This window comes from Cladophialophora carrionii (genome assembly GCF_000365165.1).
Source record: "Cladophialophora carrionii CBS 160.54 unplaced genomic scaffold supercont1.1, whole genome shotgun sequence".
NCBI classification, from domain to species: Eukaryota; Fungi; Ascomycota; class Eurotiomycetes; order Chaetothyriales; family Herpotrichiellaceae; genus Cladophialophora; species Cladophialophora carrionii.
The window spans coordinates 3103766-3121853 of NW_008481816.1; the positions used below are offsets into that span (position 1 = coordinate 3103766).

Consider the following 18088-nt stretch of genomic DNA (forward strand, 5'->3'; position numbering starts at 1 on the left):
CCGATAAGCAAATTTGGGGGCGATAAGAAACTGGGGGGCAGCTGCAGCTCGTCCTCGCCTCCCACCGCCTATTAACCAACACCTAAACAAACGTCCTTCAACTGACCAACTCTGATATACGGCTTCAAGTTTCCAGGAGACGCCAGAGTGCCGTACGTCTTTGTGATTCTCCATCGTCAGAGTCCCTGTCTTGTCGCCGGCGTCATCTCCCCGTGAGTCCGTCACAAACGCAGTCTGAAGTCGGCGACCGACTGCTGCACGAGGACAGTCCGTTCTTCTTCCATATTTTCGTCCATCCGCATGCCTCATTCCACCAACACAGCCTTGTACTGGTTCATGAAACACTACCAAAGACGGCTTACGTCTTGCATTGTCCATTGAGGCTGGATGTGACATCCACAACGCCTCCCCTGGACTCCCCCTCCCCGAAGCGAGAGATTCGACTGCGGGCACTCTGAACCCCACGCCCAGCCTCACACCCAGCGGAATTGGGCACACCGGGCATCGCCGCACCGCAATCCGGCCGGGAGCCATGAGCTTCGTCCAGTCCAGCCCGATAGCCATGTTGAGCAAGAGCGCAATGAACAGGATAACCCAGCCGTCCGATGTGAGCACACCTTTCCTTTTGATGTCGCTTCTCACATTGGCTTTCTGTTTGCCTGCTTTGTTGTGCACTTGGCAGTGTCGGCTCTGGACAATCAGCGGCGTGGCTGATAACGGGGAAATACTTGTTGGACGTCAACGATCCATACCCAGATCCGGTATAAGATCTGATGGAGACTGCCCCTCAAAACGGCGCCCGGCGGGAAGAGGCGGCCACCCTGTCAGCCGAGGCACAATGCTGGCAACAGGTGTGACGACAGATTGTTGATACGCACCGCCAGCAACTCGATGACATATGGGCACATGGTCCGATGGCCCGGACAGGGGCCGAACATGCTTTGGTGGCCACCGCACGAGTACGGAGTACAGCCCTGCGACACAGCAATACAACAACACAACACCGGTCTCCTGGCCTCTGCCACCGCCTTTACCTTCTGGAAGGAGTAAGGCCGCGATCATTCCTGTGGTTGGATTGTGGGGAAGCAAGATCTTCCCTCAGCCCTAAGCCGGTCCCTGATTTTTCCGAGATTGTCAAAAATTCAGTCTGGACGCATTTGGCCGTTGGGAGGACACCTTTTCTACTGGCGGGCCTGCTTGTCGTTGTCATCGACAGCCTCCAGGAGCGTCGGCGTCGCTATTGACATCGACAACAGCGTCGAATTCCACAACGACGACATCATCGCCAAGGCCCCCCCAACTGGGCCTCCGCCATTTCAAACAATCCCACTCACGATGGGGCAAGACGTGAGCGCGCACGATTCTCCTCGTTGATACGTTTGTTGTCTCTCCCTGTTGTGTCTTGCGTTGTTTCCTGCTGGTCGCCAACCAGCGTGAACGAAGGCGCCATCATGGCGCTTTACTCTCCCCCCGCCCTCCACCCAGTATGCATATGCTCCTGTTTTGTCTGCGCGTCCTCCGAGCCTACAGATGCTAACGAGTCGGTTACAGGGCGATGTCACCCAGATCGTGGTGGTGATGGTCGGCCTGCCGGCCAGAGGGAAGAGCCTGATTGCAGGCAAAGGTACGCTGTGCCCATCACGCTTGGTTGAAGACGCTGACGAGATCCGAATAGTCAAACGATATCTGAGGTGGACCTCAGTCAACGCTGAGGTGTTCAATGTGGGCAAGTACCGACGAACAGACAACCCGCACCCAGACGCCAAATTCTTTGACGTCAACAACCCTGAAGGCGAGAAGGCTCGAAAGGCGGCAGCAGAGGCGGCCGTCGCCGACATGCTGAACTGGTTCAAGAACAAAGACAACAAAGTCGCCATTCTCGATGCCACCAATTCCACCAAATCCCGGCGCAAATGGATCCATGACAAAATCGTCGAGGCCAACCTCCTTCACTTGTTCGTCGAGAGTAAATGTGACGACGAGGACCTGATCATGGCCAACATCCTCGAAGTCAAGACCACATCACCAGACTACATCGGCCAGGACCCCGAAGAGGCTGCCAAGGACTTCCGAGACCGCATTCGCAACTACGAGAAGGTCTACCAAACCATCGATGAATCAGAGAGACACTTGACCTACGTGAAGATCATCAATATCGGCGACCGAGTCGTCATCAACCTCATCCAAGACTACCTGCAATCGCGCCTTGTGTACTACCTCACGAACCTCCACATAAAACCCCGAAGCATCTGGCTGTCACGACACGGCGAATCGATGTACAACCTAGATGGGAAGATCGGTGGCGACGCAGGCTTGTCAGACCGCGGCGAACAATACGCGAAACTGCTACCAGCGCTCGTCAAGCAGTCAGGCTTGCCGAAAGATGCTCCGCTCACCATATGGACCTCCACCCTCAAACGCACCAGTCAGACAGCGCGGTATCTGCAGGAAGAACTCGGCTGGGAGAAATTACAATGGAAGGCTCTCGACGAGCTCGACAGCGGCGTCTGCGATGGCATGACTGTGAGTTTCATTGCATGATCTTCTGCCTCGTGTGCATTTTTTGGTGTACTGATCTTCCATTCCCTGTCTTTAGTACCAGGAGATATCCGACGTGTACCCTGAGGACTTCCAAGCTCGTGATGACGACAAGTACAACTATCGGTACCGTGGTGGCGAATCGTACAGAGACGTCGTCATTCGTCTGGAACCGATTATCATGGAGCTGGAGCGCAGCGAGAATGTCATGATAATCACGTATGGTCCATCTTCCCGCCGCTATCTGCTATGCTAATGCTCTCACACAGCCACCAAGCCATCGTCCGCTGCATTTTCGCATATTTCATGGAGATCCCTCAAGAAAAGTCGCCCTGGATGGAAGTGCCACTGCACACACTCATGAAACTCACGCCAAAGGCATACGGCACAGAAGTAGAAAAGTTCAAGGCTGATATTCCCGCGGTATCGACCTGGCGGCCCAAGGGTTCGACGGCAAAACATCATGATAGTATCAGCGAAGGGATGCCGGAGGTTGTCGTCGGGGAAGTCGATGGAACAAGCACCAAGCTCAAGGAGGACTCGGTACCCAAGATCGTCATGGCTGGATTGCCGATGCCGTAGCAGCAGAGAGGCGTTGATATCTCGTCAAAATCAGAGTGTAGGTACCACGGGCAGCAGAGAAGCATTGAGCAATGAGCATATCGACATGACCGGATTTCAGATGCCATGGGCAGCAGAGAAGCGTTGACGTCTCGTCATGACCGGATTACAGATGCCGTGGGCAACAGAGAAGCGCGGAGAGACAATGGCCTCGCGCAGCACCAGAATCGAGCTACCAAAGAGCTATGCATCAGGTAGCGTCCATTTGCGTCTGCTTCGCGGCACTCGAGAATCACCAGGGCGACACAGCACGGCCATAGCTGAGAACACAAATGTCCACTCCCACCCTCCCCTGCTTGAGCATGACCTGCTCTCTCGTTCGTTCTACAGGAGCTCGAATGCGCTAAATCTCCTATGGAAGAAGTGAAGTACCGTAAGTTCCTCTTCTGCTAGTATTAGACCCCAAAATCTTAAGAGCTCGTATTTGCTGGAGTATCGATGGGAAGCGAAGGAGGATCAGACAACCAAGATCGGAAGGGCCAACATGGTCCATGCGCCATTACACACGAGTACTGCATTGCTAGGTGCCTACCTAGGTACGGAGTACCTTAAAGGTTATAGTCCCGATCAGATCAAGTTACAAGTATTCAGGTAAACCGTGAGGCACCTAGGTGTGAGATAAGTTTAGTCTACTCTGAATGTACCAAATGACATGAGTGCGACTGCGGTGCGACTGCGATGCGACCACGACTGCGATCCTTTCGGCAGAAACTCGCAACAGAGGGATCTAAAGAAGGGTACATAATTAATCATCGAGTGTGTTTCCAGGAAGCCTGATGCCGGAGGCAGCCGCGTGCTGTGTATTGTGTACTGTGCTGTGCTCAGTCTGTACGCAGAATGCGGAGTTTAACTAGGCAGATATCTGCTCGATCAGTCCCTCACTTGTCGAAGCTGGTAGGAACGTTGTTTCGGTAGCATGAAGAGGTCGTGTTGACGCGGCCGGCGGATGGCGCTCGATCCATCCGATGAAAAGCAACGAGTTAGGGCATTAAAAACCTACAGTACTGTAGCACACAAGTCAAAACAGGAAGACTGCTGCGTTTGTCAAATGTACACTCAAAGGTCTTCCTCGTTCTTCATCGCTTTGAACAGAAAGCAAAACGCTCAGACTAAATTAGGCCCCCTGAAACTTGGAGCACACCTACATTATAGCCAGTCCACATAATCGTCAGCGTGGCGTGCACCAGGTCAATCTCTTCAAACGCCTCATCAGCAAGCAAATGGTTCGCCGACAGCGCCGCTGTCATATGCATCGACAATGAGCTTGATGGAGACGTAGGTTCCTACAATTGGAGGAAAAGTCATTAGCAAAAGTCTGTCCTGATGCGCTCTATGGCACCACCGTGCCGGATCGGGGTAAAAGCTCAAGGACATATCGGAAAGCCTGGCAGACCCCCGAAGACTCACCTGCAACACAAATGAATGCCCCGGCTAGGAATGTTGCCATGTTCACCGCGGTCTTGACGGGACTCCCGGTCCACGCCCTCAGCCCGTAAGTGCCTCTGATGCGTCCCTTGTCCAGCCCGTGCCATGCGTCGTACAGCCAAAACGCGCCCGCGATGCCGTAGGTATACCAACTAGCAAACAACGAGGCGGCAATACTGACGAGATACGCGAAGATAGGCACACCGACAGCCAGCACGAACGCCGCGCCATTCGCAAGGATGATAAGGGCCGTCCAGGTTCCCCATCCGAGGACTGTGTGCTGGTGTAGGTGTCGGGTCTTTCGGAAGAGACGGATGAAGAAGAGTTTGGCAGCCGTGTGAGAGTACAGAGAGCCGGCAATCAGGAAGTTCGGCAGCGCGATACCGTATGTGGCTTTTGCCCACTTCGTCGGCAGGGACGAGAATGCCGGCGACGAGACTGACGGGCCAAGGTACACGTACATGACGATGGCGAAGACGGCATAGAATCTACAGACCCCAAGTCAGTCCTTTGTTTACCTGGCGAGAGGCACGGGCCCGGACAGAGAGACACTTTTCTCCGATGGGGCGATTCCCTTCCCTCATGGCAGGCAACACTTACGTGGTGGCAAAGACCTGTAACACCCAGGCAGCCTTCTTTGCATCCTGGGGCCTCTTCATTTCCGAAATCAGGATGAAGAACATGAAGTGTCCTGCATATGAAAATACCGGGTTCGTGATCGACACGAATGCATCGTAGAAACTCGCCGAGCGTGCCACGTCGACGTGTCTGTCCGGTGCTGGGTTCGCCCCCGCTGCGGCCATGCCGACAATGCCCGCCACGAGGATACAGATGCACGAAGGAATGCAGAGCCAGGACAGTTGATCGAGGGTTCGAGGGAAAGACAGGATGAGAGTGGGGATGGCGAATATGCCTGGTCCGTCAGTGATTCGTCTTGGCCGTGCTCATGCCCATGGCCTCGTTAACACACCTGTATACCACATCAGGCAGAGTTTGTTGTCTGACAATACGCCCAGAGTGATCTGACCGGCCAGTAGCTGTCTGCGCGGGGCCATTAGTATTCCCATCCTCGACAGACGATGACACACACTGGGTCAGGCGGCACACGAGTATCCAGAAATTGGGGGAACTTACGATCCCGTGGCACAGACAGCGAAGATGACAGTTCCGGCAGCCAGTATTTCGCGTAGGATCGGGCCTCCCAGGATCTTGCCAGCGTCGCCCATATTGTGGACTTCTGGGTGGTTGAGCTTGAAATCAATGAGGACCAGCGAGGTGTACAACGCGAAGATCCCTGTGCATTCGTGTGTCAGCGACATTTATTGGGGCTCTGCGGTCATATTACCGAGAAACACAATCAAGACGACGCCGGGCACGATGCCTACCACGGCTGTAGCTGCTGGCAGTGAGAGCATGCCATTGGAAACGATCTCGGCGATCATGAGTACGGCCACGAGCGGCCAGGATAGCGTCTTGTACTTGATATCCGCGCCTTCCTCGTTGCCGAATACGTCCCGCTCTATCACTGTCAGCAATCCCCTACGAGTGGATGACTAGTGTTCGAATGCTGTACCATGGTACCCGGACGGTGCGCCGTCGATTAGACTCCCCGACTGAGTAGCGGATAGTCCTTTGGGTTCGACGACATCGTCACCTGGGCCTCTATAGTCGTAGGTCTTCTCAAAGCCGGACATTTCGATACAGTAAAGCGAGACCGCTCAATGAGCTCTCGAATAGCGACGGCTGCTTAACGAGCACGAGTCGTGCTTTTCACGAGCTCTCCGTCACGGAAGAATCAAGGGCAGGATGTACTGTCAGGAAGAGTTGAGGTGTCGCAAGACGGTCGTGGAGAGTCTGGCGGACATGGACATTATGCCCCATGATTACGAGGTATCGCGCCGTCGCATCGTTCGCTGCCAAAAGAGGAAGGTCATTAAGCTCTTGGAAAGATTGTCGTGATAGATTATTAGGAGCGCGTTGGATAGAAATCCTCGCAGCCACACGGCGCTGCTTCCAGCCACAGTCCAGTTTTGGCTTAGCGTACAGTGGCTTGACGGTGCTTGACCTGCTGTGACGGAAATTCACGAAAAGCTGCACATGCTGGAATCGCAATTGGGGAACCTGGCCGCCCGGCCAATCATTGGTCCGGCCGGCCACCCCACTGTTCGTCATTCCACTGGCAACTGGTCTGCAGTCCCAACTTGCCGTGGAAACCTGGCAGCGGGAGCTTCTGCTCTTTGCCTGTTCCGTCATTGTCACTCTACTCGCACCAGCTCGCAATCACCAACTTCGATCCTCTGCCGTCGTCCCTCTGAACCGTGTCAACCCCTTCACTTGCTCGCCGTGTCCTCCATCAGGCCCCCGACGAGATGAGTTACGCCGACGTTGCTGCCAAAGGGCCCAAGCAGTCCCCAGAAGAGGTACGTCACTCTATCCTTTGGGTTGAGAGTGTCCCAGAACTGACAAACAACAGGCGTATGTTGAAGCTAGGACGTGTGATTCGAGCGTGCGTAGCTGACTTCCTACCGACAGGCGGGCTCCACCTGTTCCTTCACTCGAACCATCCGAGTCTGAATCCGCAAGCTTGGTCGACGTCGATTCACCTCACGTCAGTTCGGTCACGTCTGATTTCCGAGAACAGTCGGTCAAGACGGACACCCAAGCTGAGAGACTCGAACACGAAGCGGAGGACAAGGCTCGTGCTGCGGCGAAGGAAATCTCTCAGGATGCCGATAGCGCTAAGAAAAAGGCTGCCACCAAGGGCAAGCAGATCAAGGACGAGCTGAAGAAGGATGGCCAGAAGTTGAACGAGAACAGAGACAACCCTGTGGTCATTGGCAATGCCCTCATCTGGGGTATTGCAACCATCGCCATCGGCTACGGCGCCTACCAGAAACACACCGAAGGCAAATTGGACTGGCAGCTGGCTGGGACCGTAGCCGGTGCCGTCGGTGCTTTCGCTGTGGCCGATTATTTCGGCAGCAAGTAAGTTTGATATATGTCCTGGAATCTCGCGGACCAAGACTAACGGGCGTAGGTGGCTCCTGGAGAACAAGTACCCTCCCAAATAGACGACGGTGGACAGCGAGACCTAACTCGATGTGGTTGGGAACGAAATTGTGTACTTTTGTATGAGCACTCTACTCGGTTGGACGGACAGGGCGGCTTCTCGCGTGCAAGCCTCTGGTGCCAGGTCTCTTTGCTCCCACGAATATGATATCCCTTTTTCGATTTCCTGAATGAAGTGCTTCCCCTTCCTGGCTCTAATCAGGGTCCTTTTGCAGAACCTCGCACAGTATTTCAGCAAATCTGACAACGCTAATAGCCTTCCCGTACTATTACCGGTGCTTGTCCCTATGTATCGAAGTTCCCATCATGACGCTCTTCGGGCTTCGAGTCTGGAGATATTCCATATCCCGCATGCGAAGAATACAAGACCGATTGCAATGCGACCAAGACCACAGTGAAAAGCCTGCAAAACCCATCCTGAGCATGGACGTCAAAATGAGGTTGAACGGAGGTGTCGAAAATCGAATATGAGTTGACGTCTGGCCACAGCAGGCTGAGGAATCCATTGATGGAATGAAGGACTAGCACCGGGTTCAAGACCATGGTGTACAGGAGGATAGGATTCTTTTGGAGCAGTCTGCAAAACGAGGGATTGTCGCCAGAGGACCTCTCTTCATGACCCATCGAGCTGTTCTTGGACGCAGACGGGATTGGTCGATGCGAATGTGTTTCTGCATTGCCGTACGCCATGCTGGCAGGTATGAATGCGGTTTGTGTGCTGCTCAAGATAAGATATGACAAGGGTATTTTGTGCAGAATACTGGCAACGAGTGGTCATTCCGAAGGGAAAAGAATAGTCTGGATGTTGCTAGCGGTCGAATTGATGCGAGAGACATGAATGAAGGACAGGGAGGAATATTTTCTTCCTCCGCCATTTAACAGTGATACCTGCCTCACCTTCACGCGGGTCACACCTGGGTCCGCGTTGGGAAGTCGCATTGCCTTAGTGCCAAAGAAGATTCTCACAAGATGTCGACATCAATGCCACGATCCAAAGGGCAGCTGAGACTCTATCCAGCTCTCGGAAGTCGACGACAACAACAGAAACACTATCTCTCCTCGCCTTCGAAGAAAGACGTTGTTCCTTGATGTCGAACTAGAGGTGTCCTGTAGAGCGTGAACTGACTATGTATTCGATGTAGTAAGCTGGCACATGTGCTGCGGGCGGAATTCTCTCCATGATTTGACTGCATCACTTTTGCAGGGTCAAGCCGTAGAAAGCGAGCTGGAAGGACAGCCTGTACTTTCCACTATTCCTAGACAACATGTCCCCTTGACAGATCAAATCACTTCTTTCATCACCGGATACCCTTGCTTCCTTTGTGTGTCACTCCGTTTCTGAGTCTCCGGCAAGATGGTAAGCCCACAGTTGTTCCTGTGCGCCATGGACTATCTGACGCGTTGCAGAATGTAGTCTTCAACCAAGCGCTCAAGCAGTCCACTGCTATTCGAAAAGACCTTGAAGCCTTTGCGCAGGCACCGGCTACTGCGTCCCCCGCTCTGCAAGGTCAGATATCCACGACGCTGACGAGCCTGTCGCGGACTCTCGAAGACTACCAAAATCTATCACGAAATGAATTGAACGAAGAGAAGAAAGAGAAGGCTGCGGAGCGCCTGAAGAACTTTCGGGCTGATCTAGCTTCGTATCGTACACAATTCGACCAACTCAAGAAAGAGCGAGACGGTGCTGTCGCAGCCAACAACAGGAACGAACTGTTGGGGAGACGGCCTCATCATGCGGCCACGCCAGAAAACCCGTACGCTCACGCCGCCTCGACTCAAAGTGCATTCGCGCCAGCGCACCGCAACACCCAGGATGGCTTGTCGTTTGGAGCCGGATCCAGCAACTACACTCGCGAAGAACATGCTCTGCGGGAACAGAATTTCTTCGACTCGGCCAACTCGCAGCTGGACGAGTTTCTAGACCGTGGTCGGGCAGTGCTCGGTGATCTGGCACACCAGCGCGACATCCTCAAAGGCACCCAGCGCAAGCTCTACAGCGTTGCAAACACGCTGGGCGTCAGCGGTGACACTATCCGCATGGTCGAACGGAGAGCCAAACAGGACAAATGGATCTTTTGGGCCGGCGTCATCATCTTCTTCTCCTTCTGCTTCCTGGTCATCTATTTCCTGAGATAATCCGAACACGGTACTTGCTAGACACCAGATTCTCCTCCCTTGCTGGAATCCGCCAGCCGACCGCCTTACCTGCATGCACTTTTCATGCTACTCCACCGGAGTGTTGAAGAAATCGGATGGCCACGAGCTGTGCTTAGAGGAACTTTTCCCCTGAAATCTAGGCGTCTCCGATACAGCAACATGACAAGGAGTTGGTCTTCTCTCAGACAAATCCAACTCAGCACTGCCGAAACCATGCCGAATTGACAGCCTGCATCCACCCCGTTTGCCACAAGAGCGCGTGCATTGCATTGCGGTGTCCTTGCGGCCATCATGTATGCGCGAGTCTTTCCGCTCTGCTAATGTGTCAGAGGAGCCGAGTCAGGGAAGATCGCGCGACAGAACCAAAGATAGGAGCCCCAAGTCGAGTCATGCAGGGCGGACGCGGAGGGCTAGACTCTGGCCGCTGGGCTTCAAGCTCTCACGATTTCCCCGCATGAGCCGTTCATCACGCTGGTCCATTGGCCCGTTACGGCCCGTCTATGCCTCTCATGGCAGTTTCTTGTCCACTGTTGCTCGCACTCGGGCATGTCAATTACCTCGGACCAAGCTGTACAGGGCACTACTCGATCGGGTATTGATTTTAATTTACTGATCTACAGTCTACCTTTAAAATGGTCACCACCTCTCCTTCACTGGCGCTTGAAACTGCCTTGTATGCATTGCTAAGTACAACTCCAGAACACACCTTCTCTTCGATCTCCATTTGATCAGGACACGCCACCCAAACAGCTGCGATGGGGGGTGATATGCCGTGGCCTCAGGTGCCTGTGGGCAACAAGGATCACACCGAAGCAGCCGTGGTTATTATCGGCGCCGGCATCTCTGGCATGTGTACGGCGATTGACTTGATCAAGAGGAACAATTGCAGAAACTTCATCATTTTGGAAAAGAGTGGAGGTCTCGGAGGTACATGGCGGGATAATAAGTACCCAGGATGCTGCTGTGATGGTAAGATCCGTCTGGTAGACGTTCGGGCAGAGACATACTAACACTCTGCGTCAGTATGGTCGCACCTGTACAGTTTCTCCTTCGAGCAGAATCCGGATTGGACAAGAGAGTATCCTGGGCAAGAGGAAATCCTGCAGTACCTTATGAAAGTGGCAACAAAATACGAGCTCTACCGCTATGTCCGCTTTAACACCGCCGTTGATTCTGCGAAGTGGGACGACGCGGAGAAGAAGTGGAAGACCACCGTGTCCGTGCAAGGCGCCAAAGATGCGGAGTTTGGAAGCACATACACAATCACTTCGGACTTCCTGGTCTCCGCTGTCGGCCAACTGAACGTACCAAAGATGCCTGATATTCCAGGCGTGGATGAGTTTCGAGGAAAGATGATGCACAGTGCTCGGTGGGACTGGAGCTACGACTTACGAGGCAAGAAAGTCGCAATCATTGGGAATGGAGCGACCGCTGCGCAAATCATACCCGAAATTGTGAAAGAAGTCGGCCACCTCACCATTCACCAAAGGACGCCCAACTGGGTCATTCCCCGTCTTGACTCTTCCATACCTCCTTGGAAAAGGAGCCTGTACAAGTACGTGCCCTTGATCCGACATCGGAAACGTGCCGACATGATGGACTACCGGGAAAGCTTCCATGCCGCCGTATTCGACAACGCTTCCGCGACCGCGCAATTCATGGAGCAAGTGAGCAAAGATCATATGCACGCCCAACTCCCCGATCGTCCTGATTTGTGGGAGAAGCTGCAGCCCCAATACTCCATTGGATGCAAGCGGGTCATCATCAGCGACGACTACTTCCCCGTGTTCCTCCGGGACAATGTCAAGTTGGAAACGGGCAAAATTGAGAAGATCACGGCCACGGGCATTGTTACTGATGGCAAAGAGGAGGAGTACGATGTCATTGTGATGGCCACGGGCTTTCGCACGGTGGAATTCATGCATCCGATCGACATCACTGGCAGCGCAGGCCGGACCCTCTCAAGCATTTGGAAAGAAGGTGGGCAGGCACTTTATGGTGTCACCGTCGAGAGCTTGCCCAACTTCGCCATGCTCTACGGACCGAATACGAACCTTGGTCACAACAGCATCATCCTGATGATCGAGGCGCAGAGCAAATACATCAATGCTCTCATCAAAGAAGTCATTGAAGCCCGACGAAACGGCCGCAGCCTGGTGATCCAGCCCAACGCCAAGAGGCTCCAGGAATACAACGACGAAATCCAATCTGAGCTGGAGAGGAGCAGTTTCGCTGATCCCAACTGCAACAGCTGGTACAAAGTCAAAGAAAGCGGCAAGATCACCAACAACTGGAGCCGCACGGTGGTCGACTATCAAAAGGTGAGCCCTGATCAGTACTGACCTCGAGACGCCCGTAACGCTGACTTGTTTGATAGCTTCTGAGTAGTGTCAACTGGTCAGACTATGATCTGTCCGGCAGCGGCGCAGAGAAGCTAGCCAGTCAAAACCCGACGTACATCGGGCGCGTCGTGGAAGAGTCGCAGGTGAGCTACAAGACCATGGGCCTGGCTGCCCTGAGCTTTGCGGCTGTGGGCATCGCCGCTGCGCTCCGACAGCGACAGGCGGGTAGATTGATATTTGGCTGAGGGGCGGGATATGTCGGCATGATGCCACTTGGACTGTACAGAACTTCGGCGCGCACTGATATTTGCAATTTTGAGACCGAGCACGCGCATCAGTGTTTTGTGCGCGGTCCTGGGCGCATGGCGTGGGGCGATCGAGTCCAGTCGGGGGCCCAAACCGACAATCGTGGAAAGATCTCAGGAGAATTCGAGTTCCGGTGCCTCGCCCTTAGCCCCTTCCAGTTAAGCGTAGTGGTGCCTATAACAAAATCATAGGCTTGCTGGTGCCAGTAGAGTAATTTGGTATGCGCCTGCTACTGGTCGAAATGAGACCGTCAGTCAGTGCGCTCTGTTCAGTCTTTCCTCTCCTCCAGTTCCTCCCCCGAACTGAACGACCTGACGTGAATTTATTTTCAGCCACCGGTGACAACCAAACATCTAGCCACGAACCGTATACTTCGACCTGTAGAACCATCCATATCCGCAAACCTGTCGTCCGTCGTTCGACCACACCCGCGCTTTTCCCACACTCGAGAACTCACGCGCCCACATACCGCATTTCGTCCTCGAATCCGTTAAGAAGCTGCTGTAGCGGACCCGGTCCACAATACCGCTTTTTCTCCTTCACACTTTCACACAATGCCTTCTCCATTTGCACCTACCTTCGCCTCTGCTGCTGCGAGCACTAACGGGGACAGTTCGGGGAGCAGGAGGGACAACGTTGGCTCGAGTGAATGGTATGACAACGAACTCTTCAAGAAAGCACATTCAGCACAGAAAGCACAGTGTCGTTAAGACATTGAGCCCTCAGACCATTTTGTTGACTATTTCGCCATATTTGCAGGTCTCGAAGAAACGTGAATGGTGCCACCCAGACCTTCCGCAGACCCTCTTTAGCCACCACGCCTTCACAGACACGAGAAACCGGAACTGCCAGTGCCTCAGCTACCACCACCGGCGGCGTGTACATCCCTCCCCATCTCAGCGCCGCGAACTCCACCACGTCGCGCAACCCTCCTTCAGGCGATATGCGGTATTCCAAAGACCAGCTCCTGAACATATTCCAAACTTTAAAAGAGACGTCGGCTCTAGACAGGAACTTGGAAGATATCTTCGCCGGAACTTGGGACCCTCTCGACAGCAAAACGGGGCTACGGGACCAAGGTGCCGCCGGTGACGGGAAAGATCAGACGCCTGGACCAGAAGTCTGTTGGAATTACGGCGTAAATCCAGAACCGTTCGGCCTGACAAACTTAACCGAGGAGGAGAAGCAGGTAAGAAACACTCTCAAGTCATGTGCGGGCCATGGACGTGATAGCTGATGTCGGAAGCAGCTCTTCTCATCGTCGGTCAACTCGCCCATCAAACCACAGCAGAATATCACCAAGGAGTCTACTGGGGTCGGGGTTATTGGTCGCAAAGCGTCCTTATCGACATATAGTAACACCCCAGGAGCTTCAAGACCTGGCACTCGTCGGCGCGAGACGAGCGACTCATTCATGGGCAACGGCCCCCTCTCGCCTGTGGAGGGAAAGACGTTCTTCCGAACCGAGTCAAATACTGCAACGCCTCCGCCTGCCCTCTTACGGCGTCGAACAGACTACAAGGAAGAGGAAACCACGCCGACGAGCAAAGAAAATCAAGAGCCGGAGGAAACACCCGAACTCCAGCCTCCATTGCCTGGGCTGCGAAGAGCTGCAACCGGTCCATTGAGCGCAGGAGGAAACCCGCTCTCTGCCTCGCCCTGGTCAGCGGGCGGGCAGGGGTCAGCTTTTGGTTCCATGGGTACCTTTGGCAGCTTCGCCATCGGGGCTACCGGGGCGCCGTCCGAGTCGAGCGACAAGAGACCCGGTTTCGGCAGTGCTCGCGGTTCCAGTCGATTCAAGGATATCCTCCAGTCCAAGGCAAGCTCGGAAGATGTCTCCCAGCTCGCCAAAGACAAAGGATTGTTTGGTGCCCTTGAAAACCTCCCCGAGGAGGACGTCGGTCCCAGGCAAGCCAGGTTGCGCGACGAGCTGAAAACTCGCCCAGGTCGTAGTGAGACTAATCCGTACGAGGATGATCCTATGCGGACAGGAAGTGCAGCCCTTGGTGGCTCTCAAGATCCCGGTCCAGCCGCTCCCGGCATCGAGCAGATGGGCATGTCTGCATTTGGACCCCATCAATCCATTGGGACCCGCGATTTCAGCCATGATGATCCATATCAGCAAACTCCATACGGACGAGCACACAATTCACATGAGCCGATGAGCCCGACAAATACTAACCCATATCAGAGCCCCCATGGCCGTATCGAAGACGAACAAGATACGAATGATTCTGCATCTCAAGCTTCAGGTCTTCCCCACTTTGGTGGTGCTGCACCACGTCGCAATATGTATCCCAGCACCGAGGAAGGGAGACACTCAGCGAGTGGCCTTCGTAGCGTCAGTGGCTTTGGTGGTCTACCTGGCTTTGGTGGTCTCGGAGGCAATCCGATGTGGTCTGCGGCCGGCATTGGGTCTGGCAAGCCTGCCATGGACCGTGGTATCACGTCTGCATTTGGTGATCCGGTATTCGGTCCTTTGTCTGAGTTACAGTCTCCCGGTGGTCTAGGGGGCGGCTTCGGCGGCTTCGGCTCTGCCGGTCGCTCGAGTCGACTCGGAGCCATGTTGCCGGCGGCCATGCAAGAACACGTCCGTGGGGATAGCAGGAACGAGGCGCGATCTTTTGACTCTCGACCCGAAAGCGCCCAGCAGCATCCTATGCGCGATCCCTTTGATGTTGCCTCTCGTCGACACGACGACTTCCCTCGTGGATCCGGTGTCTTCGATGACTCCCCCTCAATGAGGAGCGTGGAGGAGCCGGGAAATGGGCAGTACGGTCTTCCAGGCTCAGGACCGCCAACCAGCTCAGTTGCCATTTCTGGTGCAGGTCCACAAACGGCAGGACCGAGAGCAGGCGGGTCGGACAACTACCAATCCGGCCATGGTCTCAGTCAATCGAGCGGTAGCAGTTCCTCGAATCAGTTGCCGGCAGCACAGCAGCGACAAATGGTCATGCCCGACCGTATGCGTTGGATCTATCGGGACCCTCAGGGCAATACGCAAGGGCCATGGTCAGGTCTTGAGATGCACGACTGGTTTAAAGCCGGCTTCTTCACTGCCGAACTGCAGGTGAAGAAGCTTGAAGATGCTGAATTCGAGCCGCTCGCTCAGCTTGTGAGACGTATCGGAAATTCTCGCGAGCCCTTCCTGGTGCCTCAAATCGGTGTTCCGCACGGTCCGCCAACCTCTGGTCCAGGAAACACCTGGGCAAACCCAGCCATACCACCGACTAGCGGAACTACTCAGCCTCCCTTCGCGAATAGCTTTCCGAGTTTTGGCACTACCTTGACCGCTGAACAGCAGAATGCCCTGGAGCGACGCAAGCAAGAAGAGCAATACCTGATGGCGAGACAGAAGGAACACCTTGCGCAACAGCAAATGGCTATGAAGATGCAGATGCAAAATGGCATGCATTCTTTGCAGCACCATTCAAGCGCCCACTCTCTTCAGAGCCAGCCCAGCTTCGGCAGCATCACCTCCCCTACAGGTTACCAACCGTCCCCTATCCAACCGATGATGCAACCCCAACAGCCGGCGCCCTTTACCCAACACGCTGGCCCTGTTGGGGGACCAGCTTTCGGTCGCGAAGACGACGTCCAGAATATGATGGAACGCCTGAGTTTCAGCCAACGTGCGGGACTGCCATTTGCCAGTGCCCCTTTAGGTCCACCCCCGACAGAGGCGGGACCTTCTTCCCAACCAGTCAATACCATGCTTCAAGATAGGGCCCGACTGCAGCAGCAACAGCAACAAGCCGATATGCGAGGACATCAAGAGGCTTTTTTAGGCCCACAGGGTCGCAACGAGCGACTGGAGGAGTTCCGCAGCCTACGTGGACAAGCAGACATCCCGGCCGGTCGTCTCGGCCCTGACGAGCCTCGACAGCAACCCATTGGTGCTCCACGTCCGGCAAACGAGCAGCCTATCCCATTGCCATCGGCCAAGCTTCCTGCACCTATCGGACATCCACCTGCTATTGCTAAGCCAGAACCTGAGTCGCTTTCATTAGCTCAGCAAGTACAGATTGCCGCTGCCAGTCAGCAGGCAGCGGCGGCCGAGGAAAGCGAATGGGCGAAGAAAGATACTCCGATTGAACACCCGCCTGTCTCGATCTCCCCATTGCCTGCCCCGGCAGCTCAGCGAAACCGACAGCACGTTGCTGACGCTCTAGCCGCCGAGTCAAGGTCGGCTACTCAGACGCCCATCGAGACTCCTGTTGCGTCCGTCGCTCCCTGGGCTGAGCGGACCGTGGAGCACCCAAAAGGCCCATCTCTGAAAGAGATTCAAGAAGCCGAAGCCAAGAATGCCGCAGTACAGGAGGAGGTCGCTAGGCGTGCTCAGGCAGAGCAAGAAAGGCTAGCCCTGGCCCAGAGTCAAGCTCCGGTTCCTGCGCCAGGTCTGCCATCAACATCGACTTGGGGCAGTGCAGCCTCTCCCGGGACACCTGGCTCCCAGACTACGTCCGTCTGGTCTAAGCAAACACCTGCGAAAGTTGGAGCTGGAGCAGGTACGGCTCCCAAAAAAACTCTCGCGCAGATCCAGAAAGAGGAAGAAAGTCGCAAACAACGCGCCGCGGCGGCTCAAGTCGTAGCTAATGCGCAGAACGCTGCCAATTCTGCTGCAGCTGCCGTGGGCAAGAGGTACGCGGAACTGGCCAGCAAAGCTGCTCCGGCTGTCCCAACTTCGTCTGGAGGTGCGTGGACCACGGTAGGCTCTGGTGGCAAAGCCAAAGCTCCTCCCGCCGTTGTTGCCACACCCCAACCTGTGTCTCGTACCGTCTCTACCAGTAACACGCCTAAGACTCGACCGGCGGTACAGACGGCCAGAAGTACCACCCTCCCAAATCAGAGCAAAGCGAATGAAGAATTCACCAAGTGGATCAAAGGGGCGCTCGGAAAGGGGCTGAATGCTGGGATCAACCGTGAGTTTGCTCTTCACCATCCGCTTTAGCTCTTGTATGCTGACACGCTTGCAGTTGACAATTTTGTGCAAGACTTGCTCCAGCTCCCACCTGAGATCGAAATCATATCAGATAGTGTCTATGCGAGTTCACAGATCCTCGATGGGCGGCGCTTCGCTGAAGAGTTTGTCCGGCGCAGAAAACTTGCGGACAAGGGTGTCATAGAGTCTGCGGCTGGTGCTCAACCGATGATGGGTATCGGCGCTGGAGCAGATACAAAGGGCGCGGGTGGTGCGGGAGGTGGCTGGTCTGAAGTGGCAAAGAAGGGCCCAGCAAATGTCACCGCAGCGAAGGAGGAAGGCACTGCTCAGTTCAAGGTGGTGCCGACTAAGAAGAAGGGCAAACGATGAACGTGGGGCGTGGAAAGTGGCCGCGGAAGACGAGATCGTGCTAGGCCGTGTCCCTGTTATGTCTGTGGTGCAAATGCGAGTGTGATGAGAAACGAAAGCACGAGCAGAGAGTTATGTGATTGCGCAGTTGTCTCTCCCATTGGGTCCAGTCAGAGCAAATGCGAACCGACGGAGAGCGACTGGGATCGAATGCGAGGTAGTGACGAAGAGTGTGTCTATGATCGAGAGCAATACTTCGTCGCAGCGACGAGCAACAAATTGAAGTCACGTGAAGTTTATTCTGCTTACCTAATCGCGCCAATACCACATCCGTCTT

At 54.7% G+C, this 18088-nt stretch overlaps 7 protein-coding genes across 7 annotated transcripts; 5 read left to right on the forward strand and 2 right to left on the reverse strand.

Moving 5' to 3' along the window:
- Positions 1-1451: 1451 nt before the first annotated feature.
- G647_01099 (uncharacterized protein) lies at positions 1452-3120 on the forward strand (the record flags this gene model as incomplete). Its single annotated transcript, XM_008724500.1, has 5 exons — positions 1452-1484; positions 1552-1624; positions 1676-2523; positions 2597-2757; positions 2808-3120. 5 exons carry the CDS (start codon positions 1452-1454, stop codon positions 3118-3120), a joined length of 1428 nt encoding a protein of 475 aa, XP_008722722.1.
- Positions 3121-4489: 1369 nt separating this feature from the next.
- On the reverse strand, positions 4490-6278 carry G647_01100 (uncharacterized protein; the record flags this gene model as incomplete). The annotated part of the gene is made up of 6 exons (XM_008724501.1): positions 4490-5072; positions 5185-5497; positions 5555-5625; positions 5719-5878; positions 5930-6103; positions 6158-6278. The coding sequence occupies 6 exons, from the start codon at positions 6276-6278 to the stop codon at positions 4490-4492; spliced, it is 1422 nt and encodes a 473-aa protein (XP_008722723.1).
- A 675-nt stretch (positions 6279-6953) lies between these two features.
- Positions 6954-7655, forward strand: G647_01101 (uncharacterized protein; the record flags this gene model as incomplete). The annotated part of the gene is made up of 3 exons (XM_008724502.1): positions 6954-7063; positions 7117-7569; positions 7622-7655. 3 exons carry the CDS (start codon positions 6954-6956, stop codon positions 7653-7655), a joined length of 597 nt encoding a protein of 198 aa, XP_008722724.1.
- A 283-nt stretch (positions 7656-7938) lies between these two features.
- Positions 7939-8343, reverse strand: G647_01102 (uncharacterized protein; the record flags this gene model as incomplete). The annotated part of the gene is made up of 1 exon (XM_008724503.1): positions 7939-8343. One exon carries the CDS (start codon positions 8341-8343, stop codon positions 7939-7941), a length of 405 nt encoding a protein of 134 aa, XP_008722725.1.
- Positions 8344-9007: 664 nt separating this feature from the next.
- Positions 9008-9792, forward strand: G647_01103 (uncharacterized protein; the record flags this gene model as incomplete). Its single annotated transcript, XM_008724504.1, has 2 exons — positions 9008-9010; positions 9061-9792. The coding sequence occupies 2 exons, from the start codon at positions 9008-9010 to the stop codon at positions 9790-9792; spliced, it is 735 nt and encodes a 244-aa protein (XP_008722726.1).
- Positions 9793-10568: 776 nt separating this feature from the next.
- On the forward strand, positions 10569-12400 carry G647_01104 (uncharacterized protein; the record flags this gene model as incomplete). The annotated part of the gene is made up of 3 exons (XM_008724505.1): positions 10569-10782; positions 10837-12134; positions 12191-12400. 3 exons carry the CDS (start codon positions 10569-10571, stop codon positions 12398-12400), a joined length of 1722 nt encoding a protein of 573 aa, XP_008722727.1.
- Positions 12401-13015: 615 nt separating this feature from the next.
- Positions 13016-17772, forward strand: G647_01105 (uncharacterized protein; the record flags this gene model as incomplete). The annotated part of the gene is made up of 4 exons (XM_008724506.1): positions 13016-13113; positions 13221-13650; positions 13711-17383; positions 17438-17772. The coding sequence occupies 4 exons, from the start codon at positions 13016-13018 to the stop codon at positions 17770-17772; spliced, it is 4536 nt and encodes a 1511-aa protein (XP_008722728.1).
- Positions 17773-18088: the final 316 nt, after the last annotated feature.